Source organism: Salvelinus namaycush, chromosome 41, assembly GCF_016432855.1.
Source record: "Salvelinus namaycush isolate Seneca chromosome 41, SaNama_1.0, whole genome shotgun sequence".
Taxonomy (NCBI): Eukaryota; Metazoa; Chordata; class Actinopteri; order Salmoniformes; family Salmonidae; genus Salvelinus; species Salvelinus namaycush.
Window position 1 is genome coordinate 16,804,160 of NC_052347.1, and position 27,477 is coordinate 16,831,636.

Below are 27,477 nucleotides of genomic sequence, written 5' to 3' on the forward strand. Positions count from 1 at the left end.
TTCTGACATTTCACATTCTTAAAATAAAGTGGTGATCCTAACTGACCTAAGACAGGGAATTTCTACTAGGATTAAATGTCAGGAATTGTGAAAAACTGAGTTTAAATGTATTTGGCTAAGGTGTATGTAAACTTCCGACTTCAACTGTAATACTACTCTAGCTCATTTTGAGATGGGCTGCCTTGATATGCAGTGACAGGCCATGAATCACGGCTGATGAGGAACCATTAGAACCCTGTAGGATGTGAGTAGGGACATTACCGTAGACGTATGCAGGGCTGTGACACACACACACACACAAACCCAGACACACACACACATACAGACACACAGGAACATCTCCTTTAGGCTGTTGGCATTATTTGAAGGCCATTGTTTTCTTATGGGCCAGAGGGAGAAGAAGATAAAAACACCTATGAGATATGCTGTGTACTGAGCCGTAGCCCAGTGAGATGGACTGGAGCTGGGACGAAGGAGGGATATAAGGGAGTGCAAACTGCTTCCTGTCTGGATGATGAATGGGGATGTATTATTCCCTACTGTTAGGATGCAAACGACTCCATAACATTAAGATGTCACTTTAAGACATAAGCACAACCTGACCTTTTCACTATAATGGATTGATACCCAGTCCATTATAGTGGATTGATACATGAAGGAGTTGTATGTTCCCCCATCTGTTTATCGTTCTGAACTGATTCAGTAATGAGCGGGTTTAATCTGTCAATCATCTCGATGATATTTCTGATCTTTTCCCCTGTAGTCAATGGAACACCTTACACCACAGGAAGTGCTATGCATCCCACGGACCCCCCTGGCATGCCCCTACGGAGAGCCACTATGGACAAACAGGTGAGACTTTCAACTCAGCACTGCAGTCTGCAATACCCTTTTTAAAAGGGACTTCACCCGATACACCTATATTTTGTCCAACCCGTTAAGTCTATTACGGTTGGAACATTGCAATCAGCTCAACGTATTGATCGGAGTGAAATTGTTGTCTGATATTGAATTCACATCAACATTAAGCAGCTCAAACTCAGTAATGGTTCCTGTAACACCTATAACATGTTGCAGGCAAACTAATAATTTTTTTAACTATTTTAATGCAATAATTCACTGTTTATTCTTGATATGGTATGCTTGAAATCCATCGCACGCATCAAACATTCTTCAGGACAAAACTTGTCCTCTATGGTCCTCCCCAGTCCTGCTTTGAGCAGCTATGAACCTGGGCCAAGAAGTGGCCAACCCACGTGACTAATTACTCACCGTTAGTGAGTACCCCGTCATCAGCTAACGGGAGAATAGATGGACAGATTTGGGCCATATGGGCAGCTGAGATTTGGACCACGCCGCAGGGTTTGTTGTCAGCTTTTGAAAGGACACCAGCAAGAGAATCTTTATAGCTCAAACTGGGAGAACTGGGCGTCCTGGGTTTCTGGGATAGTCCGCTGGCTGGATCGCCACGCTCCGAGCAGCCCGGACACATCGGTAGGTGCTGGTCAACGGCGCCATGTTTCGGAGGAGGAAGGTGAGAGTGCGTCGATGCAAAGCATGAGGCTTTCACTGGGTTACTACAGCTGGCTGTGTTGTTGTGTTGGCCTCTGCAGGGGGGTGTTGTAATAAGCAGGGGTGGAGAGGAGGGCACAGTGGGTTGGTGTCCTTGGGGCGATCACGTGTGCGTACGGTGGCAGCTCTGCTTTTCGCTGCAAACATGCTGCAGCCTCTGGTGGAACGCCATCATTAGAGAGAGAACGAGAAAGAGGGAGATAGTAGAAAGAGAGAGAGAGAGTAGAACGAGAGAGGGAGATAGTAGAAAGAGAGAGAGAGAGTAGAACGAGAGAGGGAGATAGTAGAAAGAGAGAGAGAGTAGAACGAGCGAGGGAGAGAAGGATAGTGAGAGAGAGAGCGAGAAAGAGAGGATAAGTGTGGCTGCAGCCTTGCCCACACAGATAACACCACCACACGCGCGTGGGTAAACACACACACACCCTTTGGCTCCCTCCGCACTCACATACGATGCACTCACACATGTGTACATCAATTCTTCCGCTCATCTACCCTCTGGACCCCCACCCCTGAAAAACATCCAAATATGCATCAGCCCTCCACAAACACACCTGCCAAACACACCTCCGCAAACACGCACACACTATTATCAGACATCCTGTACCCACACACTATTATCAGACATCCTGTACCCACACACTATTATCAGACATCCTGTACCCACACACTATTATCAAACATCCTGTACCCACACACTATTATCAGACATCCTGTACCCACACACTATTATCAGACATCCTGTACCCACACACTATTATCAAACATCCTGTACCCACACACTATTATCAGACATCCTGTACCCACACACTATTATCAGACATCCTGTACCCACACACTATTATCAGACATCCTGTACCCACACACTATTATCAGACATCCTGTACCCACACCGCTCTGAATTGTCTTTACGCTAACACACACCCACACTGTCAGACAGTATTGTATGCACATACACATCTCCCTAAACCACATAGTCTCACACACACACGCACGCACAACCGCACGCACGCGCACACACACACACACACACACACACACACACACACACACACACACACACACACACACACACACACACACACACACACACACACACACACACACACACACACACACACACACACACACACAGACACAGACACAGACACACAGACCAAAGCTCTAAAGCTCATAGACACACATGTGGGGCCAGAGAGGCTGTTCATTGGTTGTGTTTTTCTCCCTCCTCCTCCTATTTTCCTCCAACTTGCCTCTTAATCATAATTAGCCTTCTAGTTATCATCACTAAGCCATTTCCCTCAGACCCTGCCCCCTCTCCTCCCTCCTTATCCTCTCCTCCCTCATTCAAAACCCTCTCTCTCCCTCTCTCCCTCTCTCTCTCTCACACACACTCCCTCTTTCTCTCTGTCTCTTTCTTTCAATCTCTCTGAAGAGGGAAGAGGGAGGCATGGTGATCGAATGTGTAAATAAATCCCCACCTCTCCTTCAGTCTTCCATCTCTCAACTGAATTCAAGGGGGCTTTATTGGCATAGGGAACATATGTTTACATTTCTAAAGCACTCTCTCTCGCTCTCTTCCGCTGGCTCCATCCATGTGTTGTCTCAGTAGTTTTCAGTATAGACAGTAGGGAGACACAGGGCTCCTCGCTGCATCCTCCCCCTGCCATCAACCTCCAGACTCGGGTGACAGCAGTTTAACCGGAGGCTAGCCTCGTCACGCTCCTAGGACTACGACCAACCGCCTCCACCCCCTCCCTCCACTCCACACCTCCCCCTCCATTCTCCCCAGCCCCCTACCCCCCCCCCCCCCCCCCCCGCCTCCACCCCCCCCCACCCCCACCCCACCCTCGTGACGCGTCTCCACTCGACTCACCACGTCAGGCAGGCAGCAGGCTGTGAGAGCTAGCCTCAGTTGCAGGAGCAGGGTTTCCCCGTGAGGAGCAGAGAGAGGAGCAGGAGGAGAAGAGGTGTTGTGTGATGATGGAGGCGGCCAGCTTTGACACCGAGGAGAGCTTTGACGTTGACGATGCCTCCTGTCTCTCCCAACAGAACCCGGGGAACAATTCACCAGTCAAGAGGCAAAACAAGGAGATCAAGGAGACCAAGATAACAGTGAGTACCCTGAAGCTCCAAACCCAGAACCTCTCCATCTCACTACCCATCTCTCTCTGTGTCTCCCTCACTCTCTCTTTCTCTCTGTGTTGTTCTCACTCTCGATCTCTCTCTGTTTCTCTCTCTCTCTGTCTGTCTCTGTTGTTTCCTTTCTCTCTCAGAGCAGCAGCAGCCTCAGACTGTGTTTAGGATACAGATCCTGTGCACCATTACACCAGGGAGAAACAGCAGATGTGACAGAATGTTTATTTTTAGCTAGGATTATTCCCTTTTGAGATAATTGAACAGAAGAAAGAAGATAACAATGTTTTACCTGACAATAGGCTAGATTTTTGTGTATTTCATTCGACCATCTGCCAACGTTAAAATGTACTGCATCTACCCACTATGCTACAGTGTGTCCGTGTAGCAGTGTAGTCTCTGTGTTTGGCTGCAGATCTCTGGAGTAATGTGGGAACCCACAGTGCAGGAACACTGCCACCACACCAAACAGCCTATTGGATAGAACATCAGTCTTAATCAGTGGGGTTTCCACACTCAACTGCTAATCTTTTTCTCATGGACTGTACTGTGTCTACTCCCTTCTATCAGTCTTGTGGATTTGGGACTGAGGCTTGCACAAGCTGCATTTACACACAGGAGATGCGTCCTCAAGCAATGAAGAGTTTCAGATTTCTCTCAGTTCACAGAAGCTGCCGCAGACTTTGAGTAAGAATAGGTATCCCATGCAGCAAAGTCATGTTTCATCATACTCTTTATATGTATGATGGGTTTTGATTTTCTTGAAAAGCACAAGACCTTCGTAGCTGACAGTTGACATCTCTGGGTATATTTAGAATATATTTCTCTCTGACAAATCCAGAATCTGACAAGCCCTCTGAGTCTTCTTCTCTAGAAGACATAGAAATATATTCTATGAGTGTAATGCTGCATCCCTCGCAACCCCAATAGACCCCACATAGCTGCAGGACAATGCAGTTCACCCAGGACTGCATTCACCAAAACACAACATCAACACTTCCACATTACAGCCATGATTACAATTATGTTCTACTCTCCATCAACAACAGCTAATGAAAACATTTACATCACACAAGCAGCTTGAATTCCTACTCCCACATATCCATAACTAGCATTCATTAAACTCATTATACTCAGAAATATAGAAACTCATTTCTAGCAAATTAGGGATTTGTGTGGACCACATGTAACCAGATTTATGTAAAACATCTCTCAGAGTGTTTAAGTTGTTCTGACACTGGACCTCGTGGTTATGTAACCTATAATGAGGAATGTAGGAGGAGATGGTGAGTGCTGGGCTGAGGGCTGACAGACAGTTCTGTGTGTGCCCAGTGTTGGTTCTGCTCGGTGGGCTCGCTGACCTGCTCCAGCCACGGGAGCTGTCAGTCTGCCTATTGTGAAGCCCCACCGACCTGCACAGAGAGATGCAGCAAGAACAGTTTCCATGGTTACAAAAGCAATAGCACGCTGATTAATGGTGCTGAAATGGAAAACACTGCCATGGGAAACACTGGAGCCATTCAGAAAACAAATTGAATTGATATTGTGGAAAAATAGAAAACAAATATTTTATTTTTATATGTAGATCTTTTCTTTTACAGGTGAGCTTTGTTTTGACAGGGCTTGATTGATGGCATTGTTGACAAAGGATTGGGGTGCTGTTGTGCACCCCAATCCTCAGTGTACTATTCAATCCTACATAAGCCATGATGGTTACTGTGCTTTACTAGTCTGTACACATCCTCAACATTTAACCATGATGTCATGTCTTCTGTAGAAATATGAATGGATCAAGCACTAAATATCTCAGAAAAGGAGACCACTAGATTAGGCTACATTCATTCCATTATAATGCAGTTTTATACTTTGCAGTGTAAAGAGAAATCGCATGAATGGGTAATTGGTCTGTGATAATTGATATTCATGGCTTTGTTTAGGGACTCATTCATTGCGTAGAAGAAGTGGTGTCGTGTAATGATGGAATAATGGGAGGTTGTAGTCGTTGATGCTGAGTATGGCGTTCATCATGATGTCAGTCCAGGAGGGTGTTTTACTGTTGTCCCATGATGCATGTTGCGTCACATGACCTGTCTTCCAGCTGTCATGGACAGATGAACGACTTTAATGTCCACCACTGCAGCATGTCTCAGATCCCATATGGGATGGATCATGGCCCCTCCATTAGAGACAGTGGAGGCTGGTGAAGGAAGGATGGCTCATACTAATGACTGGAATGGAGTGAATGGAACTGTGTGTTTAATGTGTTTTAATCCATTTTAATGAGCCTATCCTTTCATTTAAAGTGACACCAGCCTCCGCTGATTTGAGACCAGTAGACCCGTAACTTTGTCTCCTCCATACCTTGTCTCCTCCATATTATAAGGCTGGTCCTGAGTGTGATGGAAGGAAGATGCACAGGGCTGAATCATCTGAATAGCCAGCCATGTTTTCCACCTCATTAAACATACTCAAGTGTTGTTTCACTTGTTGTTAAGAAGAAAGAGGAACAGCTTGTTAGGGTGTCATCTTGTGTCGTTTGGAAGACTCAGATGGGTTATTTTGATTATTATTATTAGAAAATGTTTTTACCAAAGCGGTCACACAATAATCACTCATTAAATGAATGAGTGAACACAGAGTTGGAGGAAGCCACACCATTCTGAGAATAGTGGAGGACGTCTTGGAATTTTTTGTTATTATGGGGGACTGTGCCTTTACAGCAAAAGTAATTTGTCGCATAGCAACAGTGGCTGAGTACCCTACAGTCTCAGTGTGTGTGTGTGTGTGTGTGTGTGTGTGTGTGTGTGTGTGTGTGTGTGTGTGTGTGTGTGTGTGTGCGCGTGCGCGTGCGCGTGCGCGTGCGCGTGCGTGCGTACGTGCCGGGGGAAGAGTTATCAGTTATAACACTGGTTATGTTCTCTGTTTTATGTCTTTAAGCACTGGTTATTTTCTCTGTTTTATGTCTTTAAACATTAGTTATTTTCTGTGTTGTATGTCTTTAAGCATGGGTTATTTTCTGTGTTTTATATCTTTAAGCATGGGTTATTTTCTGTGTTTTATGTCTTTAAGCATGGGTTATTTTCTGTGTTTATGTCTTTAAGCATGGGTTATTTTCTGTGTTGTATGTCTTTAAGCATGGGTTATTTTCTGTGTTGTATGTCTTTAAGCATGGGTTATTTTCTGTGTTTTATATCTTTAAGCATGGGTTATTTTCTGTGTTTTATGTCTTTAAACACTGGTTATGTTCTCTGTTTTATGTCTTTAAGCACTGGTTATTTTCTCTGTTTTATGTCTTTAAACATTAGTTATTTTCTGTGTTTTATGTCTTTAAGCATGGGTTATTTTCTCTGTTTTATGTCTTTAAACATGAGTTATTTTCTCTGTTTTATGTCTTTAAACATGAGTTATTTTCTGTGTTTTATGTCTTTAAGCATGGGTTATTTTCTGTGTTTTATGTCTTTAAGCATGGGTTATTTTCTGTGTTGTATGTCTTTAAGCATGGGTTATTTTCTGTGTTGTATGTCTTTAAGCATGGGTTATTTTCTGTGTTTTATGTCTTTAAGCATGGGTTATTTTCTGTGTTTTATATCTTTAAGCATGGGTTATTTTCTGTGTTTTATGTCTTTAAACACTGGTTATGTTCTCTGTTTTATGTCTTTAAGCACTGGTTATTTTCTCTGTTTTATGTCTTTAAACATTAGTTATTTTCTGTGTTTTATGTCTTTAAGCATGGGTTATTTTCTCTGTTTTATGTCTTTAAACATGAGTTATTTTCTCTGTTTTATGTCTTTAAACATGAGTTATTTTCTGTGTTTTATGTCTTTAAGCATGGGTTATTTTCTGTGTTTTATGTCTTTAAGCATGGGTTATTTTCTGTGTTGTATGTCTTTAAGCATGGGTTATTTTCTGTGTTGTATGTCTTTAAGCATGGGTTATTTTCTGTGTTTTATGTCTTTAAGCATGGGTGATTTTCTGTGTTTATGTCTTTAAGCACTGGTTATTTTCTCTGTTTTATGTCTTTAAACATTAGTTATTTTCTGTGTTTTATGTCTTTAAGCATGGGTTATTTTCTGTGTTTTATGTCTTTAAGCATGGGTTATTTTCTGTGTTGTATGTCTTTAAGCATGGGTTATTTTCTGTGTTGTATGTCTTTAAGCATGGGTTATTTTCTGTGTTTTATGTCTTTAAGCATGGGTTATTTTCTGTGTTTATGTCTTTAAGCATGGGTTATTTTCTGTGTTGTATGTCTTTAAGCATGGGTTATTTTCTGTGTTTTATATCTTTAAGCATGGGTTATTTTCTGTGTTTTATATCTTTAAGCATGGGTTATTTTCTGTGTTGTATGTCTTTAAGCATGGGTTATTTTCTGTGTTTTATATCTTTAAGCATGGGTTATTTTCTGTGTTGTATGTCTTTAAGCATGGGTTATTTTCTCTGTTTTATGTCTTTAAGCATGGGTTATTTTCTCTGTTTTATGTCTTTAAACATGAGTTATTTTCTGTGTTTTATGTCTTTAAACATGGGTTATTTTCTCTGTTTTATGTCTTTAAACATGGGTTATTTTCTGTGTTGTATGTCTTTAAGCATGGGTTATTTTCTGTGTTGTATGTCTTTAAGCATGGGTTATTTTCTGTGTTGTATGTCTTTAAGCATTGGTTATTTTCTGTGGTTTATGTCTTTAAGCATGGGTTATTTTCTGTGTTTATGTCTTTAAGCATGGGTTATTTTCTGTGTTGTATGTCTTTAAGCATGGGTTATTTTCTGTGTTGTATGTCTTTAAGCATGGGTTATTTTCTGTGTTGTATGTCTTTAAGCATGGGTTATTTTCTGTGTTGTATGTCTTTAAGCATGGGTTATTTTCTGTGTTGTATTTCTTTAAGCATGGGTTATTTTCTGTGTTTTATATCTTTAAGCATGGGTTATTTTCTGTGTTTTATGTCTTTAAGCATGGGTTATTTTCTGTGTTTTATGTCTTTAAGCATGGGTTATTTTCTGTGTTTTATATCTTTAAGCATGGGTTATTTTATGTGTTTTATATCTTTAAGCATGGGTTATTTTCTGTGTTTTATATCTTTAAGCATGGGTTATTTTCTGTGTTTTATGTCTTTAAGCACTGGTTATTTTCTCTGTTTTATGTCTTTAAACATTAGTTATTTTCTGTGTTTTATGTCTTTAAGCATGGGTTATTTTCTCTGTTTTATGTCTTTAAACATGAGTTATTTTCTGTGTTTTATGTCTTTAAGCATGGGTTATTTTCTGTGTTTTATGTCTTTAAGCATGGGTTATTTTCTGTGTTTATGTCTTTAAGCATGGGTTATTTTCTGTGTTGTATTTCTTTAAGCATGGGTTATTTTCTGTGTTTTATATCTTTAAGCATGGGTTATTTTCTGTGTTTTATATCTTTAAGCATGGGTTATTTTCTGTGTTTTATGTCTTTAAGCATGGGTTATTTTCTGTGTTTTATATCTTTAAGCATGGGTTATTTTCTGTGTTGTATGTCTTTAAGCATGGGTTATTTTCTGTGTTTTATATCTTTAAGCATGGGTTATTTTCTCTGTTTTATGTCTTTAAGCACTGGTTATTTTCTCTGTTTTATGTCTTTAAACATGAGTTATTTTCTGTGTTTTATGTCTTTAAGCATGGGTTATTTTCTCTGTTTTATGTCTTTAAACATGGGTTATTTTCTGTGTTGTATGTCTTTAAGCATGGGTTATTTTCTGTGTTGTATGTCTTTAAGCATGGGTTATTTTCTGTGTTGTATGTCTTTAAGCATGGGTTATTTTCTGTGTTTTATGTCTTTAAGCATGGGTTATTTTCTGTGTTTATGTCTTTAAGCATGGGTTATTTTCTGTGTTGTATGTCTTTAAGCATGGGTTATTTTCTGTGTTGTATGTCTTTAAGCATGGGTTATTTTCTGTGTTGTATGTCTTTAAGCATGGGTTATTTTCTGTGTTGTATGTCTTTAAGCATGGGTTAGTTTCTGTGTTTTATATCTTTAAGCATGGGTTATTTTCTGTGTTTTATGTCTTTAAGCATGGGTTATTTTCTGTGTTTTATATCTTTAAGCATGGGTTATTTTCTGTGTTTTATGTCTTTAAACACTGGTTATGTTCTCTGTTTTATGTCTTTAAGCACTGGTTATTTTCTCTGTTTTATGTCTTTAAACATTAGTTATTTTCTGTGTTGTATGTCTTTAAGCATGGGTTATTTTCTGTGTTGTATGTCTTTAAGCATGGGTTATTTTCTGTGTTTATGTCTTTAAGCATGGGTTATTTTCTGTGTTGTATGTCTTTAAGCATGGGTTATTTTCTGTGTTGTATGTCTTTAAGCATGGGTTATTTTCTGTGTTGTATGTCTTTAAGCATGGGTTATTTTCTGTGTTGTATGTCTTTAAGCATGGGTTAGTTTCTGTGTTTTATATCTTTAAGCATGGGTTATTTTCTGTGTTTTATGTCTTTAAGCATGGGTTATTTTCTGTGTTTTATATCTTTAAGCATGGGTTATTTTCTGTGTTTTATGTCTTTAAACACTGGTTATGTTCTCTGTTTTATGTCTTTAAGCACTGGTTATTTTCTCTGTTTTATGTCTTTAAACATTAGTTATTTTCTGTGTTGTATGTCTTTAAGCATGGGTTATTTTCTGTGTTTTATATCTTTAAGCATGGGTTATTTTCTGTGTTTTATGTCTTTAACCATGGGTTATTTTCTGTGTTTTATATCTTTAAGCATGGGTTATTTTCTGTGTTTTATGTCTTTAAACACTGGTTATGTTCTCTGTTTTATGTCTTTAAGCACTGGTTATTTTCTCTGTTTTATGTCTTTAAACATTAGTTATTTTCTGTGTTTTATGTCTTTAAGCATGGGTTATTTTCTCTGTTTTATGTCTTTAAACATGAGTTATTTTCTCTGTTTTATGTCTTTAAGCATGGGTTATTTTCTGTGTTGTATGTCTTTAAGCATGGGTTATTTTCTGTGTTTTATGTCTTTAAGCATGAGTTATTTTCTGTGTTTTATGTCTTTAAGCATGGGTTATATTCTGTGTTTTATGTCTTTAAGCATGGGTTATTTGCTGTATTTTATGTCTTTAAGCATGGGTTATATTCTGTGTTTTATGTCTTTAAGCATTGGTTATTTTCTGTGTTTTATGTCTTTAAACATGAGTTATTTTCTGTGTTTTATGTCTTTAAGCATGGGTTATATTCTGTGTTTTATGTCTTTAAGCATGGGTTATATTCTGTGTTTTATGTCTTTAAGCATGGGTTATATTCTGTGTTTTATGTCTTTAAGCATGGGTTATATTCTGTGTTTTATGTCTTTAAGCATGGGTTATTTTCCCTGCTGTTAGTGATATTTCTGTCTATTCAGCAGAGCTAAACCATTCCAATGTGTGAGGTCCAGCTCACAATTTTTAAACATCCGGGCAATAAATGAACCTTTCTACATTTGCCTCAGCATTTAGGGTAGAAATGACTGTATAATGAATGCAGGTAGAAGACAGACTGTCCCTCTGGTTGATTAGGCAAACTGGCACTTGTCAACACTTTCTGCTGTTGGGGGTAAGTGTAATTAGTCTGTTCTAAACTACAGGAATGACCATACATCATGTGAATCATTCATAAGCTATGACCCTGCCTGCCTCTCTTAGAATCTCCATTACACTGTCAGGCTGAACCATAACACCCTCGATTTGCTGACTGTCCAAAAACATCAACTACTATAAACCACACAGAGTGCCAACAGTGCCATACATTTCTCCCTGATTTTCACAGAGGTAATGAATATGAATCTCTGAGTCCTAACAGTGTAGCACCCCACTAAGAGCCCATAAAAGAGTAGTGAGCTATAGAGACAGCCATGCTGCAGATAAATGGTCTCATTTTCTGGAGGATGTGAGCAAGAGATAAACAATAGCAGTGATAGATGGCGAGTCAATGTGATGGTAAATCTGGTGTCCGTGACAATCAGTCTGATCTCTCAGGCAGAAAATGAACAAAGTGACTGGGCTCCACCAACTATGTAAATCCTGTTGTGTAGCGGTAAGAAAGAGTCTACGACACTTCTATGTGTGTTTCTACTACTGTATCTCATGTGGTGTGTGGAAGCATGCATATTATGCAGACTTATAGGTGTGTGTGTGTGTGTGTGTGTGTGTGTGTGTGTGTGTGTGTGTGTGTGTGTGTGTGTGTGTGTGTGTGTGTGTGTGTGTGTGTGTGTGTGTGTGTGTGTGTGTGTGTGTGTGTGTGTGTGTGTGTGTGTGTGTGTGTGTGTGTGTGTGGAACTTCTCTAAATCTCTCCCTAATTCTAAATAGTTTCAACTCCCAATATGCTCAATGATTTGCAACACAAAGCCTCAAACAATGTCATAGTTACATAAGCAAATATGGTAATCAGCTAGTAGAAATGTGCACAGTGTGTTTTTTCCTTGTCGTGTGCTTTAGCCAAGCAGTGAACATGTAATACATATTTGTGCATCTGAGATTCAGCATGTCTGGATGTCCATGTAGTCTGCTGGGATGTCATTGGCAGTATGGCATAGATAGAGGACATGTTGTTGTGCCAGCAGGGAGAGGTTACAGATGGTGAACATTACATAATTGCAGTCCTCTAAGGGTAATTGAAGACGCTGTGGACCAGAGTGTGTATTCAGTCTGAGTGCTGGGTGTGTTTAGTTGTGACTCCGCTCTACAGTGGTTTGGGTTGTTGTTGGTTGTTTCCTCTGTATCAATGATTGTAGGTCTTTCTCTACGTTATGATGTTGTTTTAGTTTATCACAAATAAGTGTAAGGATCGTAAGGCCAGGACTGGACGGTTTGTGCTCTCTCTTCCCCCCCCCTCTCTTTTCTCTCCCTCTTTCTCTGTCCCTCTCCCCTCCATCTGTCCCCCTCCATTTCTCCCCTCCCTCTCCACCTCCGAGGGTTCTCTGGGTCACCACCTTGATGACCAACACCCCCTGAGAGTATTTACTCATTCCTGACCTTTACTCCCGTCCTCATGACAGACACAAACCGAGCCTCCACGTCTCCAAATGAGAAGCTTCTATGCACATCTCCCACAAATGACACCTTTGATGTCTGCTCTAACCATAGCGTTTCTCCCACATTCATTCCTGAGAGTTGAAGGCAATTAGTCTCTTAACCTCCTCCTCCTCCTTTCCTTCTTACTCTCCCTCTGATGTCTCACAGAAACCTCTCACTTGTCTCTCACTCTCTTGAATTCGTCTCACAATTTTTTTGCATTCAGATCAACTGCGTCACCTTCCCGCTGCCCAGTGTGACGCCAGATCAGCCAGAGCAGCAGCTACTGAAGCCCAATGAGTGGAGCTACTGTGACTACTTCTGGGTAAGATAGCGCCTGACATCTCTAAACCACTATCCAGCTCATAGAATAAGATCCCTACTTCCTATGTTTATAGGAATCTCAGCCCTGTTACATATGACTTTGAATCCAATAGGGTAGATTTTGTCTGTCATATTAACGCCAACTCATGTGTCTACAAACGTGATTGTAACAGAAGCCTCTTTTCACTGAACTGTGATTTGGATGGTTGTTCTTGTTCCACTGAGTCATGTTCTCAGTGGCTGTCTGTATTTCTGTGGCATAATGTGCTCCACTCAGCCAAAGCTCAAGCCCATTGTGTGAAAGGAATCTGTCACCTGGTTCACGTGGGGCTACCACATCACTGCCTGTCGTATCCACATCCTGTTACACATAGTGGGATGTGCTGCTCCTTGTTCAACCATTAGACACACACACACACACTCATAACTCACACGCAAATGACGAACACACCCACGTGCGCATGCACTCCTTGACACATACATTTGTAGTTCTCTGACTCATACACTCATCCACACACACACACTCCCCAACACCCCTCACCACTCACACACACTCAATGTAAACAATGTCATTTTCTCCATGAAATGAAGTATGTGGCTGTATTGGTCTGCGTGTGTGATTGATGCTCCATCCTCTCCCTCAGACTGACAAGAAGGACCCCCAGGGGACCCCCTCTGTGGGCGGCTTTGAGGTGCTGCTGCAGAAACAGCTCAAGGGCAAACAGATGCAGAAAGAGATGGCTGAGTTTGTCCGGGAGAGGTAACACAACATAGTCAGCTTGGAAGGGGTCAGTGATACTGTGTATTTTGTGTGTTGGGAAATGTTATTGATTCTCTTTATCGTATATTTTTTGATCGTAATCTTATTTGGACTGTTTGTAGTGTCTTATCAGGGTGAAACAGGGTTCTCTTGTCATTATCATTATGTTATTGCAGAGCATGGGTTATTTTGTCCTTGACAACCTGGCTCCACTCTATAGTATCTATTCATATATTTACATTGTATTTATTTAGCAGACGCTTTTCTCCAGAGCGACTTGCAGGAGCAATTAGGGTTAAGTGCCTTGCTCAAGGGCACATCGACAGATTTTTCACCTAGTCGACTTGGGGACTGGCCCAACACTCTTGACCGCCAGGCTAGCTGCCGCCCCAGGTATATCATCCCCATGCACATTTGAATTCAGATAAATGTGTTGTACCATACTAGGTTTATAACGTTAAGTTGTAGACGTTCATAAAGTGGACATCCTAAACATATGCTTTCATAGGCTTCAGCATAGCAAGAGGCCCCATTTTGCGACCACAACAAATGTTCCCATTGACTCAATAGACTTGAGAATTAAGTGGACTTTCACTTTTTCCCCTGACTGTATTCACACAATTAATTTAAAGTCCCCATTAAAGGCCCCAACAGAAAAAGGCCCCATTCCCCAATAGACCTTTCTTCATTGGTTCAGTGAGACAGCTGACCTGATGTCAGATTCTGGCCATATCCATTTCTTTGGAATGGCCTTCGTGACCTCCCGTAGAGGACAGGTTTACTCAGATGTGTATGGTTAATGGGTATTTGTGGGATAATTGAATGTCACAGAAATATGGCTGGCCTTTCTGAGTCGCCCTCAGGGTGGCCATGAGTAAACAGCCTCACATCATTCCTATCTCTGGCCTTTCCACAGGAAAGTGCATTAACTCATATCCAGGCTGTTGTTACAGGATATTGTTTGATATCTTCTCAGCACAGAATAATACGCTTTGAACATCATAGTGGCCACAGTGCTGTATGTCTTTGGGTGTCGGTGATATACTGGAGGACAGTGTCTCCATGCCCCAATGCTCCTCTGAAACTCTGTCAGCTTTAAAAAATGTTCTCCTCTATTGGTCTTCCCTTGAGTCCCATACTTTAGAGCCCCATGGCTGTCTTTGTCTGTCGCAGGATAAAGATTGAAGATGAATACTCTAAGAACCTCTCCAAGCTCTCCCAGAGCCCCTTGGCTGCTCAGGAGGAAGGGTGAGTGAGTTAACAGAATAGATTTCTATTCGTTCTATATTCTTCACCATGTACCTGTTTGCTACTTGGGTGTTTACCCATCCATTCTATCCAGTTTGGTTGATGTCTCTTGTTTGATCCCATTCCAGAACCCTTGGGGAAGCTTGGGCCCAGCTGAAGAGGAGTTGTCATGACGAGGCTGAAGTCCACCTCAAGTTCTCCAACAAGGTAGCCTACTGTCTTGCTAGAAGATACTGTGGATGTTATAGATTGCATGTACTGTAACAGACCAAGCAAATTCTAAAATCTCCATGTGAACTGACGGAAGTGGACAACATCCATGCTTCACTCATACCTTCAATAACATTATAAGATGTATTTTCTATGAGCTATGGAGCCCTTAGAGAAGGCTTAGTTGGCAGTCAGTTTATTTATGTGTTCCTTTGGTCAATCCAAGGTTTCTATGACCACGTCCTGGGGTGTTTGTTTACCTCACTCTGGTCTGACATGGGCAAAGAAAAAAGAGGGGGAGGGGCTTACAGCAGCAATTACCAGTGAAGAAAAAAGTATACTGGGTCTTAAGAATGCTTCAAATAAAGCAGAGGTAGCCTTGAAGCTTTACATAGCCTCCATTGTCTGACTAATTAGTGGTGTCTTCTGATGAGCCCCAGGCTGCGGACATGCAGCACGCCATGATCCCCTCTCCTCTGAGCTCGGAGACACCACGGCTGATGGGATGGGGTTAGGTAACGTGTGGAAGAGTGAGAAATCCTCTTGAACGTATAGTGGCCTAAGTGCACTTTTCATGACTATTTGTATCCATGCTTTATGCAGCTAGGTCACATATATCCTGTATAGGCCTAACAGGACTCTAAATCGGTGTATTTATATAGTAGTTAGATAGGCAGGTACAATGTAGTTGCAGTGTAGTTACACATGATTACATATCAAATACAACTGTAATAACTGTACCTCTTCAGCTCCAGTGTGAGGTAGAGAAGCCCCTGCTGACGTTCAGAGACAACTTCAAGAAGGAGTTGAAGAAGTACGATCACCACATCATAGACCTCAGGAAGCAGCTGGCCAGCCGCTATGCAGGCGTGGAGAAGGTATGGACGATTCTAAACCAAAGCATCCTATAACCCTTGTCCTACAATTCAGGTTTTCCCAGAGAAGCTTAAAATGATCCCAAATTTTTGTCAGAAAAAGTGGTTTAGGGATGATCTGACTACACCACAGCATTATTCTGTTGGACTATTGAAACCATTCAATAAAGATTAACTGTTTTTTTGCTCAGGAAAAACCTGTTGCTTTTTGTTGCCTATTTTCTCCCCATGGTAATCATATAGACTAGATGAATCAATCGGTTGACTTCATACGATCATAACGTCCTGTTCGTTTTATTTTAGTTGGCGTCCATTAAACACAGGAGATTTTGTGGGTTTACGGTCCGTGCCTGCCAAGTGCTGTGTTTACATTTCCAACAGTGTTACATCGTGACATTGGAGAATTGCCTCAACAGACGAGATGATGTGATGTGAAATAAGAATAGATTATGGGATGAGGCCGGGATTTGAGTGGGGAAATAGGTAGCCGACATGAAAGGGCTGCAATGACTGTGGTAATAGCTGTAGGTTCAGTAGATCTGAGGATTAGCATGAAATGACTCATATTGTTTCTGTATTCACACTGCTGCTTGGGTTGCTGTAGGCCCGTAAAGCCCTGGCAGACCGGCAGAAAGATCTGGAGGTGAAGACTCAGCAGCTGGACATCAAGCACATGAACAAACACGAGGAAGACATCAAGAAGGCCCGGCGGAAATCCACACAAGCAGGTCAGGGGTTAAACACACATTGCATCATATGTAGAGCAGCCACACGTCACAGTTCCATGAACACCACCATAGCGGTGCCGATTCTACCCCCAAAGAGGAGAGAACATGCACCCAAAGCATGCTGCATTCTCAGGTGTGCTTTTTATTAACTTACCAGAGTGTACTTCTGAAGGCGACAAATTGCCTCTCTCCTTTCAAATCTGAGCGGTTCAATTCACCCACAGCTGTGTTTCTTGATAAATCAGCCCTGTATCGCTGAGCAGCGGCTTTTATGTTGCGTAAGCCCCTTTTGAGGCCACTCTTGCGTTGCACGCAAATTGCCTACCCTTGTGATGTTGTGCTGCCATTGTGTAAAGTTGTGGTGGTGTTTTCATCAGCAGCAAGAGGCATAGCCGACAGAGTGAGAACTTTGTTGAGGGAAGCACCCCCTGGCACAACACCAGAAAACATTGCAAAAGAGAGACAGTAGTATTTCAACATGGAAATAAGTTTAATGATCTATTTTTGTGGTGGGATAATAAGTTGGCTAGGAGAGGACCATTACCCACAATCCCCAGGGCTAATCTTTTGGTCGCAGTGAACAAGGGTATCAATGGAGGACTTGTCCCATCCGGACCAGCCAGGCATCCCAAACAGTCAGATCTGGCAACATGGATCACATGGCCGGGCCTGTTGTGTAAATGGAGCAGAGACAGGGGTGCGGACAGTGCAGATATGTTTCACACGCTCAGGGTTCAGACTTGGGGTGGATTCCCAGACTGTGTTGCCTAAGAAGACTATGTTTTCCCCAGCAGGAGGCAGAGGGGGTGAGGTGGGGCTGTGCTGCAGTCAGATAGGGAATGTGGGGGCGTTCAGTCAGACATGGATGGGGTTTGAGAGCTCAGACAGGAGGCCGACAACACTTAAGCTCACTGCCAACAGCAGCCTATAGTAATGTAATTGTAACGGATGTGAAATGGCTAGCTAGTTAGCGGGTACGCGCTAATAGCGTTTCATTCAGTTACGTCACTTGCTCTGAAACCTAGATGTAGTGTTGCCCCTTGCTCTGCAAGGGCCGCGGCTTTTGTGGAGCGATGGGTAACGATGCTTCGTGGGCGACCGTTGTTGATGTGTGCAGAGGGTCCCTGGTTCGCGCCCGTGTCGGGGCGAGGGGACGGTCTAAAGTTAAACTGTTACATTGATGCTGTTGACCCGGATCACTGGTTGCTGCGGAAAAAGAGGAGGTTGAAAGGGGGGTGAGTGTAACGGATGTGAAATGGCTAGCTAGTTAGCGGGTACGCGCTAGTAGCGTTTCATTCAGTTACGTCACTTGCTCTGAAACCTAGATGTAGTGTTGCCCCTTGCTCTGCAAGGGCCGCGGCTTTTGTGGAGCGATGGGTAACGACGCTTCGTGGGTGTCAGTTGTTGATGTGTGCAGAGGGTCCCTGGTTCGCGCCCGTGTCGGGGCGAGGGGACGGTTTAAAGTTATACTGTTACATAATGATACTAAGCAATTAGCTTAGTCAAAATATTGAGCAATGTCTCTTCATTTATACTTAAAACCATCTGTTATACTGCAAGTATATTTTCCAGTGTTTTGTGTTGTACTGTGGATCTCAAAAACATTGCATTATCATGTGCTTAGGAGACAAACACGTCTTGCTTTGCATTTATATGTGAATGTGGAATCATAGTGAATGTGCTTAATTCAGATAACATGAGGCTATGATCAGCCATGCAGTACAATGCCTGGCGCTCCCATTACTCTGTATTCCAGATAGTATGACGGTACAAATAGTTCTGGTGCCAAGATCGTGATTGCTTTTTCCGTACATATCTATGCACACACTTTAGAGGAAAAAGCCAGCATGAAAAAATAAATAAATAAAAGCCGGCATCTTGTTCATTCTCTCTCCCACTCAGATCATTAGTCTCAGTTCACAGCTCTAATCAATAGATCCCGTTAGGCACGCTTTAGATGACGTCTGCCTTGTGTCTTTCACTTTTTACAGGGGCAAATGTCATTACAAACCCTGGCCTCATTTCCATATAGATTGAGATGTGCTATTACTGGAGAGGTCGGATTGTAAAATAACTTCCTCTGTAGTTTTGTTTTAGGTTGTTTCTTACACCCTTTCTACAGTAGGCCTTTGTAATATATGTCTAATAGATTGAACTGAAATGTAGAAGAATGTTTCTAGGTCACATTTGCTTTGCACTTTTCTTCAACCCTATTGAACCAAGCTTTTATAGACTTAGCATCGGAGGTTAGCATCGGAGGTTAGCCTCTGCATTACGTTGCATCAATAGAGATGTCCCACACTGCAACAGGCATGGTTACTGAGTGCCCTTTGCTGGAGACATAGGGACTGAGTTCATGCACACCTTTCCTCATGCATAAGTTAATTTAGGGCCTACATTTAATGTAGTAAATACTTCAAGCCGGTAGTCCTTCATCTTTAACTACCTCTATTTAACTGCACAGGTATACCAGCAACTTAATGTTGATTTGTTGAGTATTACCTCCTTGTCAAATACACTGTGTTGAATGACCACTGAATCTGTTCTCTACAGGTGATGACCTCATGCACAATGTGGACCTGTACAACCGGGCCCAGTCCAAGTGGTTTGAGGAGATGGTCACCACAAGCCTGGTAATACAATTGAACTAACTCTTCATAGTCTCATTGTTGATAACAAACAATAAAAGCTGATCATGTTCATCGTTATCTTTGTTTTGGCAGTGAGGTTGATTCCTTGTCTATGTATTTCCCTCTGTTCTTCAGGAGCTGGAGAGACTTGAGGTTGAGAGGGTGGAGATGATACGACAACATTTACGCCAGTACACAACGCTGCGACATGAAACTGACATGTTCAACCAAAGTGTGAGCCATGTGTCCATTTCACTTACAGTACAAGTGGCTGTTCCCTTGAGTCAGCCTGACAGAACATGTGGCTGTTTGCTGGAGTCAGACAACCAATCTGTCAGTCATGACAACCTGGACTCAAGGGTAGAATATGGTCACCTTAACAGACCTAGACGTAACATAGTAAAAGTACATCTGGGGCACCCCAATAGCATGATATGTTACGTTTCATATGGTATGTGTTAATTTGTAGATGCCCATCATCCATTTCGTATGATATGTTACGAATTACAATTCGTATAATATGTGATGAATTGCAATTTGTACAATATGTTACAAATTTGCCAAACGTATGATATGTTAAGAATGATGAATTATAATGTTAGCTAGGTGGCTAGGGGTTAGGGGTTAAAGTTGGGTTATGGTTAGTTTTAGGAGTTAGTTTAAGGGTTAGATTAGGGTTAGGGGAAGGTTTAGCTAACATGCTAAGTCAGGGGTCTCCAACCTTTTCTGACATGAGAACTACTTCTAAAAAATGAAACGTCACGAGCTACTCATTTTTTTCTAGCTTTAAAATAGTCACATTCTTCTCTTCTCCTCTCCCCTCAAATCTAAGGGGGGGCTCTATAAAATCCAAATTGTTTTATATTTTCTCAAATTATGTTTTTTCAGTTTTATTTTTCCTGTTTTAAGATTGTTGTTGTTTTTCACTTTCAAAATGACACGTGTTCATAGAGAAACGACGAAATTGGATGTTCTGAGTCCTTTTTCTTTTGGTCTGGAAGAAAACTAACACATTTAGATTTTTGAGTATAATTCCCCTTTAATTGTGCATCTAGAGAGTGAGCAATGTGCCATCTAATGTACCGGTCTAGCAATGGTTCTGTACTACTGATGCTTATTTAATGGCAAAGTTTGCAAATAATAGATACAAATGATATACTTACTCATGATATACAGTACTTCTGCCAGGTAAGACATTAATTGGCAGATATCGTGTTAGGTTTGGCTTTTTTGCGAATAGTGGCTAACCAATGGTGGGATAATGGCAATGTTGCGTTGATTAGATTGTAGCTGGGAGCTTGCGGTCTCTGATACTTGTGAGATTTGTTTTTGTTAGTTTGCGGTGGAACGTGAAAAATGCATGTACTTTCAGAATTGTTGGCGAGCTACTCATAGGTGGGCTGCGAGATCGATCTGTTGGAGACCCCTGTGCTAACTAGTTTCAAAGTATCTAAAAAGTAGTAAGTAGTTGCAAAGTTGCTAATGAGCTAAAATGCTAATGTTGTCTGTGATGAGATTCGAGTACGCAAACTTTGGATTGCTAGACGTTCGCGTTATACCCGTAACCTTCTGTCTTATGTAACCATGCCAAACGTAACATATCATACTAATTTGAGTGTCCCGTATTTACACTTACTATATTACGTCTAGTATGTAAGACCAGACTGGCCATGGTCAGCCTAGTTAATTGATGAGCAGTTTGAACTGTTATGTTAAAGAATGAAATATACAACATAGGTTGCACTTTGTGTGATGATTACCTTCTGGAGAGCATAGCGCTACAGTAAAACAGAATGGTCATCAGTGAAATAGGGCATTTGGAGTGTGGTGTATGTTGATTTTTTTTAAAGCAGATCCTTTTAGCTAACAATTCTAGATCAAGTATCCCAATACAAAGGATTTGTGCAATGTACTCAGATCAACGTTTTGGTATGCATGTTTGTTGTGAAAATGCTGGCCAAACAGTTAAAAGGATTTCACTGCCTCCAAACTCGATCACCATACCTCTGTCACCCCTTCACCAGCTGTTATCACCCCCTGCTGGCTGCTTCACTGGGCCATACTTGAACAGGCAGAATGAACCCAGATGCTCTCCTCATTTAGGAGGTGCAAACACCTGCAGATCTAACGAGACGTTTAGGGTCCTATACCAAGGGTAGTGCCACTTTGGGTGATGGTGAAGGCCAATTACAGGTGGCACACACTACTGATCAGCCTAATAAGGAGGTCCTTTAGAGGGCCACTATAACAAGCTCAGCTGATACCCGCTGGCACACTTCTTTGCCTCCAGTTGTATTAGCAAAAGGCAGCTTGATGTGTCTCCAGAAATAGTATGCTTAACCCTGTCCACTATGGATAGACGTGTCTGTCTCTCCCCTCATTGTACTGTGTTCTAAATGAGCATCTATGAGTTCTCTAAGCATTTACATTGTCTATGAGATGTGTCAGTGTTGGCTTCATGTGTGATGAAGGTCCATATGAGCCCCCGTGTGTGTGTTGGTTGGCAGACGGTGGAGCCAGTGGATCAGCTGCTTCAGAATGTGGACCCAGCCAAAGACCGAGAGCTGTGGGTGCAGGAGCACAAGACCGGGGAGCTCCGCCCTGTGGACATGGACATATAGTCAACTACACTGACGTACCTCAAGCAGCCAGAGGCAACACCTCCACCTCCATACTGTCAGAATCCCAGGCCTCTCACAGAACATTCCAACTACAGCTACAGGTGCAGGTGCATGTATGTTCAGGATAAGGTGAGGCCTGTACATTCTGTCTATGATGACATCAGAATAGCACAATGTTATCACAGTGATAACTGGAGAAAAGGTAGCATTCCCAATGCAGTGCTTTTGAACCGACAATGGAAAAACAAGAGACAGATCAATAGTCCAGATACCAGCATGTTACAGTAATACAATGTTTGATGGTTTTACTCTGTATAATGAATGCCACTAAACAAGCTTAAACAATCATTTGTTTTTTTATCTGTTGTAAAATTAGAAGTTTACACTATTAAGAAGGATACATTTTTATGTATTTGACGAATAGATTGGATGCATTGTAAAACCTTAGAATTTTGGCATATAAACTGAACAACTAATTATTAACATTTCACTTTATTTTAGATACTGGAATATGAAACATTATGTGATATCCTATATTAAATATGATAGATTTTCATATTTACGCCCATTCATTTTACCTGTCAAGATATGCATGTTTTGGGAAAATATCTTACATTTACTTTATACGGTTAAGTGCATATTTGTGAAATATGATGGCTGTCTTGGCACTGTAGTACAATGTATATGGGATGTGTTTACAGAAAGTATATACTCCAAGTTACTGCACTCAATGAACAGGAGTGAATCAACTCATTAAGGTTTGTTATGAACATGAATTTATGTACAACAACCTCTCTCAAAGTTGAATAGGGTAAGATGTTTAGGATTGTGAAACAGCCTCGTGTGGCAGATTGGAACAAAGGCCTGAGTCTATTTTGGATCAGTGGTGAGACGATGACGACGATCCATGTTACAATGAACACCTTTTAGTGCCTCAAGGTTATAAACAGTACCTGGAATGTTCTTGATATATTCTATTCTGCATCGGTGTATATTTGTAGATACAAGCTAGATGTATTTTGCTGTTAACTGTTTAAGTGGCCTTGCACTTTCGGTCAACTAAATGTTTGTACCTTGTTGTTTGTCAATGAATTATAAGAGGATAATAGTCAACAGATTCTAAAATCATTCATTTATTTTGCACGGGCACTTTGTGAGTCAACCATTGCTTAGAGTTGGGAATTGCTATTTTGCATTTATCCTAAACACACTTTGTGTATCCAAGAGGAGTGCCCAGTTGGACTCTCCAAGTCACATTTTAATGACTCGCAAAGCTCATCAGAAAAAGTGCTCAGTTGGACTCTCCAAGTCACATTTTAATGACTCGCAAAGCTCATCAGAAAAAGTGGTCAGTTGGACTCTCCAAGTCACATTTTAATGACTCGCAAAGCTCATCAGAAAAAGTGGTTACTTGCACTGGAACCTGTACTCATCCATACATTTCATACAGTATGCTATTAACAGATACTAGCATAGCCTTTAGCCAACATATCCACCTAAACAAGTGTACATGATATAAAATACTGCATGTTTGTGTGTCTGTCTGTCAGTCTGTCTCAGTCTGTATTTTGCCGTCTGTTAGTTATTCTGGAAGTGTAACAAAGCAGGGATTTATTGTGTTTATGGACCATCTCCTCAAACTATCATTCCTTTCATATTCTAATGTGGATAGTACATTCACTATGCCAAGACATGCATACAGAGAAAACATCTATTCACTATATACATGCCTTATCCACATTGTTTCTAGGTGAGAAAATATGAAAATACCACTGAAATGATTTGCATTATTCTATCCCAAACTAATACAGATTGAAATGTTGTACTTATTGTATAAGTTATCCTGCTACAGTATGTGTCAATGTTACATGTGTTATGGTAAAGTTCTTACATTAGAAGTTAATGTACTTAACTTAACCAGTCATTTTGTAGTAATGTTAATGTTGATTTAATTGCCTTTTGTTAACTGATTTCCATTTCTCATGTACATCAATTCAAATGTTTCCAATCTTTAAAGAAATATCAAATCATTGGTGACCTTTGTCCAGACAATATACTGTAGAATGCTGTGTCTACAATAAATCGTTTCCTTGGAAATACGATTTGACAAGACTTAAAAGGGTTTTGTTTCATTATCATATACTGGCTTACATACAGTTTGGCTTACTTCAAGTTCTGGGACATGTTTAAATGAATTGGATTCATCCCAATAAGCAGATGAAATTCAGCCTTTTGCCTCCGGCTGTTACAGTCAATCCCCTCCCCTCTGACTGTCTGTGGATTGGCCAGGGAGATCCAGGGAGATAGGCCAGGTGGGGGAATATTGACATGAAACCCGGCCATGCATTACTGGGAGCCAAATCAGGCTTTAGAGAGAGAACGAGTCAAGCCCTGTGTTTCTGACCTTACAGCTTGGACAATTACAGTGCCAAGATGACATATGATTGGAGTTAAAGCACATGTTCTGTAATTCATTATTTGACGTGTGTAATGTATGGAGCGGGCTGCTCCTCAGTCTAGATCATCTTTAATATTGCAGATTGTGGGTTCTATCAATGTAATTGTTTGCGTCATTTCCAATATATATTTTTTTCTAATTTATTATTTTCCCCTAACCTTCCTTAATTGGAGTAAACTAATGGACAACAGTACTTAGACTTATACTCCCTGCTTATACAATACATTTTACGGGCACAGTACATTATACCTTAGTTATCCCTCTTCCTTTAGTCCCACCCTTCAGCTACCCTTTAGTCCCTCCCATCTATCTCTAGTTTTGATTTCTACTTGCCATATATGTTTCAACTGTGCTGTGGTGTTTCACAACAGTTCTGAACCTTTCTACTCTCATAGTTTGAGGCTGCTCCTCAATCTTATCTTATCAATTCATTTAGTTATATGTTTACTATCGATCTTGTAAACAAAGACAGTTATTGTATTTGATACTATAGTATGTCTCTTTAACAATATAAACCAGCATAGGGTGTTTTATATGATCAAATTCAGGATGATACCATTTCAAAACATAACAACTCTACACACTTAAATACACGCATATTGAAGGGAAATAAAAATGCAAACAAGAAAGAAATCTCATTTGTGAAAGCACATCTGTATTGCTCTTTTTAGAATGCATTGAATCTTTCAACAAAAATGTAATATTACATATCACGTTTACTCTTTTTCTCTACTTAAATCCCTTTAAAAACATAGCTACCTGAAGTGACCAATCTGCATGTTCACTCAAAGCAGTATATATATTTATGATTTTAAATGTTTTTAGAACCCCTTTATAATGTCATTTTTCACAGCGTTTTTTATGATATAGTTTCCAGCAGTCTCTGACAGCATCAACAAAATGTCAACAATATTCAAGAAAAAGACTCCTTTTCCTTTGTTCTACCAGTTGAATACTGTACATTGTATGAGGTTTCAGTCCTGCTAAGCACATTATCAGACACATTCTATAGACATGATTACCTTAATAAGAAACCTCTGGCAGGATGTTTCTAAACTGACCTTCACATACTAATAGGATTGATAGTAAGACAGGGAGTGTTAACTTAAGCCTAATTCCCGTCATAAGGAGCTCCCCACTGGGCACAGATGTCAATTCTATGTTGGTCCGACGTAATTTCATTGAAATATCATGGAAACAACATTGATTCAACCAGTGTGTGCCCAGTGGGTCCTTTCCTGGTGGCTTTCTCTTTATTAAACTAATGAATGCAGGTGAACACAGCAGCAGGCAACAGAATCTTGGAAACCATTATTTCATTAGGAAATAGAAAAGAACACCCATAATTCTAGAGCACGGAACAGTTATTTGAGTGTGAAGAAAAGTCCAGGTGGCTCATAGACAAACAGGTCATCCACCACAATGTGCGGTACTTCAATGTGTATGCCAATGTTGTCTAGCGCACAAAGAGCCCAGGTCTGGCAGGAGAGTTGGGTTTGTAAACAGTAAAGCTTTGAACAGTCTTATAGAATTCAAAAGAATGATTTTGTCGGAAAGCTATTGTTTCTTCTCCTTCAGTTTGTCCTTGATTTTCTGGGGCTCATCATACTGAATCAATCGTAGGATGTCCTTGTTGTCCATCACTCCTTGAATGAATTCCCTCTCTGCAATCTTGTCTGGAAAGGAAACATAGAAAATGTCATGACTGAATCAACATTATTATGGTTGTTTATTTAATGTGTCTAATTGTGCAAAACTCATAAGTCACTCATGCCAGAAGTTCTCATCGTATCACATTTAGAAAATTCTTCACAATCAAAATTACCATCTTCTTTCTTTCCAAAAAAGTCCCAGACTTTATCTGCTCTCTTATCAGGTGTGTTCTCATCTTCAGGCAGGTCCTTTTGGTCTTCCTCGGGGATCATGTTAAATATTGACTGTAAAGCAATCAAACAATAAGGAAAAACATGTAACTTTCAAATGTAGATTAAATACTGAATTCAGCACATGTACTATAATAGCACAGTTCATGAAATGCAGACTACATAAAGATTGTTCTCCCATCATATTTTTATGGGATGACTGAATACATAGAATATTAAACAATTCACCTAATCATTTCACAAATGTATGAAATAATATATGTTCTGCTTTTAATTTGATTCATCTTGTTGCACTTTTTGGTTGCAACTAAGATCTTTGTTTATGTCCATTTTGTATACTGAGTGGTTCAGTAATTACCACCACCACCACTGTCTCTTCACACTAGAGGCAGAGAAATTGTTTGTTTTTGTACCTTAACAATCTCTTGGATCTCATTTTTGCTGATGGTTCCGTTTCCATCCACGTCGTAGAGGGCGAAGGCCCACTCTAGCTTCTGCAGGGTCTTGCCTCCGGAGGTAAGGTGCAGGGCCACAATGTACTCCTTAAAGTCCAGTTGACCATCTGCGTTGGTATCAAAGCTCCTAAAGACATGCCTTGCGTACTCAGTAGGGTCTGCATTAGGGAAGAAGCTGGCATAGATGCCCTCAAATTGCTCCTTGGTGATCCTGCCTGTGGGGCATTCCTTGAGGAAGGACTGGTACCAGACACACAGCTCGGCCTCGTTGTACTTAGTATTGGACTTCAGGTCCTCCAGAAGTTCCTTGGACAGTGCCCCACTCTTAGAATTCCCCATGCTGCAAAGAAACACTATGGTGAATGGATAATATTGTTATTTTTCTTGTTCTGTGTGTACTACGTCTCTCACCTGACTTGGAGGAAACCTCCTGTTGGCTTCTTCCTGACTTGGTCTGACTCTCCTTCTCACCCTGACCACTTCACAATGTGCTGAACAGGATTATGGTCATCGCTACTTAAATACCAGACAAGCTGTCTTGAAGATAAAGAGGATAACTACGTCATA

The 27,477-nt window shown here is 40.9% G+C and overlaps 2 protein-coding genes across 2 annotated transcripts in view; one reads left to right on the forward strand and one right to left on the reverse strand.

Annotated features, from left to right (window-relative positions):
* LOC120034014 (growth arrest-specific protein 7-like) overlaps positions 1–22,114 on the forward strand; it is a 35,835-nt gene extending 13,721 nt beyond the window's left edge. The window contains exons 4-14 of the mRNA XM_038980408.1: positions 755–852; positions 3,622–3,684; positions 12,945–13,043; positions 13,687–13,802; positions 14,976–15,050; positions 15,179–15,257; positions 16,010–16,138; positions 16,740–16,863; positions 19,417–19,496; positions 19,629–19,727; positions 22,001–22,114. Of these exons, the coding sequence (XP_038836336.1) occupies positions 755–852; positions 3,622–3,684; positions 12,945–13,043; positions 13,687–13,802; positions 14,976–15,050; positions 15,179–15,257; positions 16,010–16,138; positions 16,740–16,863; positions 19,417–19,496; positions 19,629–19,727; positions 22,001–22,114 (1,076 nt within the window). The remainder of the gene's footprint in view (positions 1–754; positions 853–3,621; positions 3,685–12,944; positions 13,044–13,686; positions 13,803–14,975; positions 15,051–15,178; positions 15,258–16,009; positions 16,139–16,739; positions 16,864–19,416; positions 19,497–19,628; positions 19,728–22,000) is intronic.
* A 3,306-nt stretch (positions 22,115–25,420) lies between these two features.
* Positions 25,421–27,414, reverse strand: LOC120034572 (recoverin-like). Its single transcript, XM_038981170.1, has 3 exons — positions 26,869–27,414; positions 26,398–26,509; positions 25,421–26,248 (listed from the first exon to the last, which is right to left on the reverse strand). The coding sequence occupies exons 1-3, from the start codon at positions 27,247–27,249 to the stop codon at positions 26,130–26,132; spliced, it is 612 nt and encodes a 203-aa protein (XP_038837098.1). The 5' UTR covers positions 27,250–27,414; the 3' UTR covers positions 25,421–26,129.
* Positions 27,415–27,477: the final 63 nt, after the last annotated feature.

Bases quoted from the DNA above. Each gene is read 5' to 3' on its own strand.
- LOC120034572 (XM_038981170.1), bottom strand. From the start codon at position 27,249: ATGGGGAATTCTAAGAGTGGGGCACTGTCCAAGGAACTTCTGGAGGAC. The intron at 26,510-26,868 runs GTACAAAAACAA...ATTGCTTTACAG, and splicing joins AGATCCAAGAGATTGTTAAG to TCAATATTTAACATGATCCC. The intron at 26,249-26,397 runs GTAATTTTGATT...TTTCCTTTCCAG, and splicing joins TTTTGGAAAGAAAGAAGATG to ACAAGATTGCAGAGAGGGAA.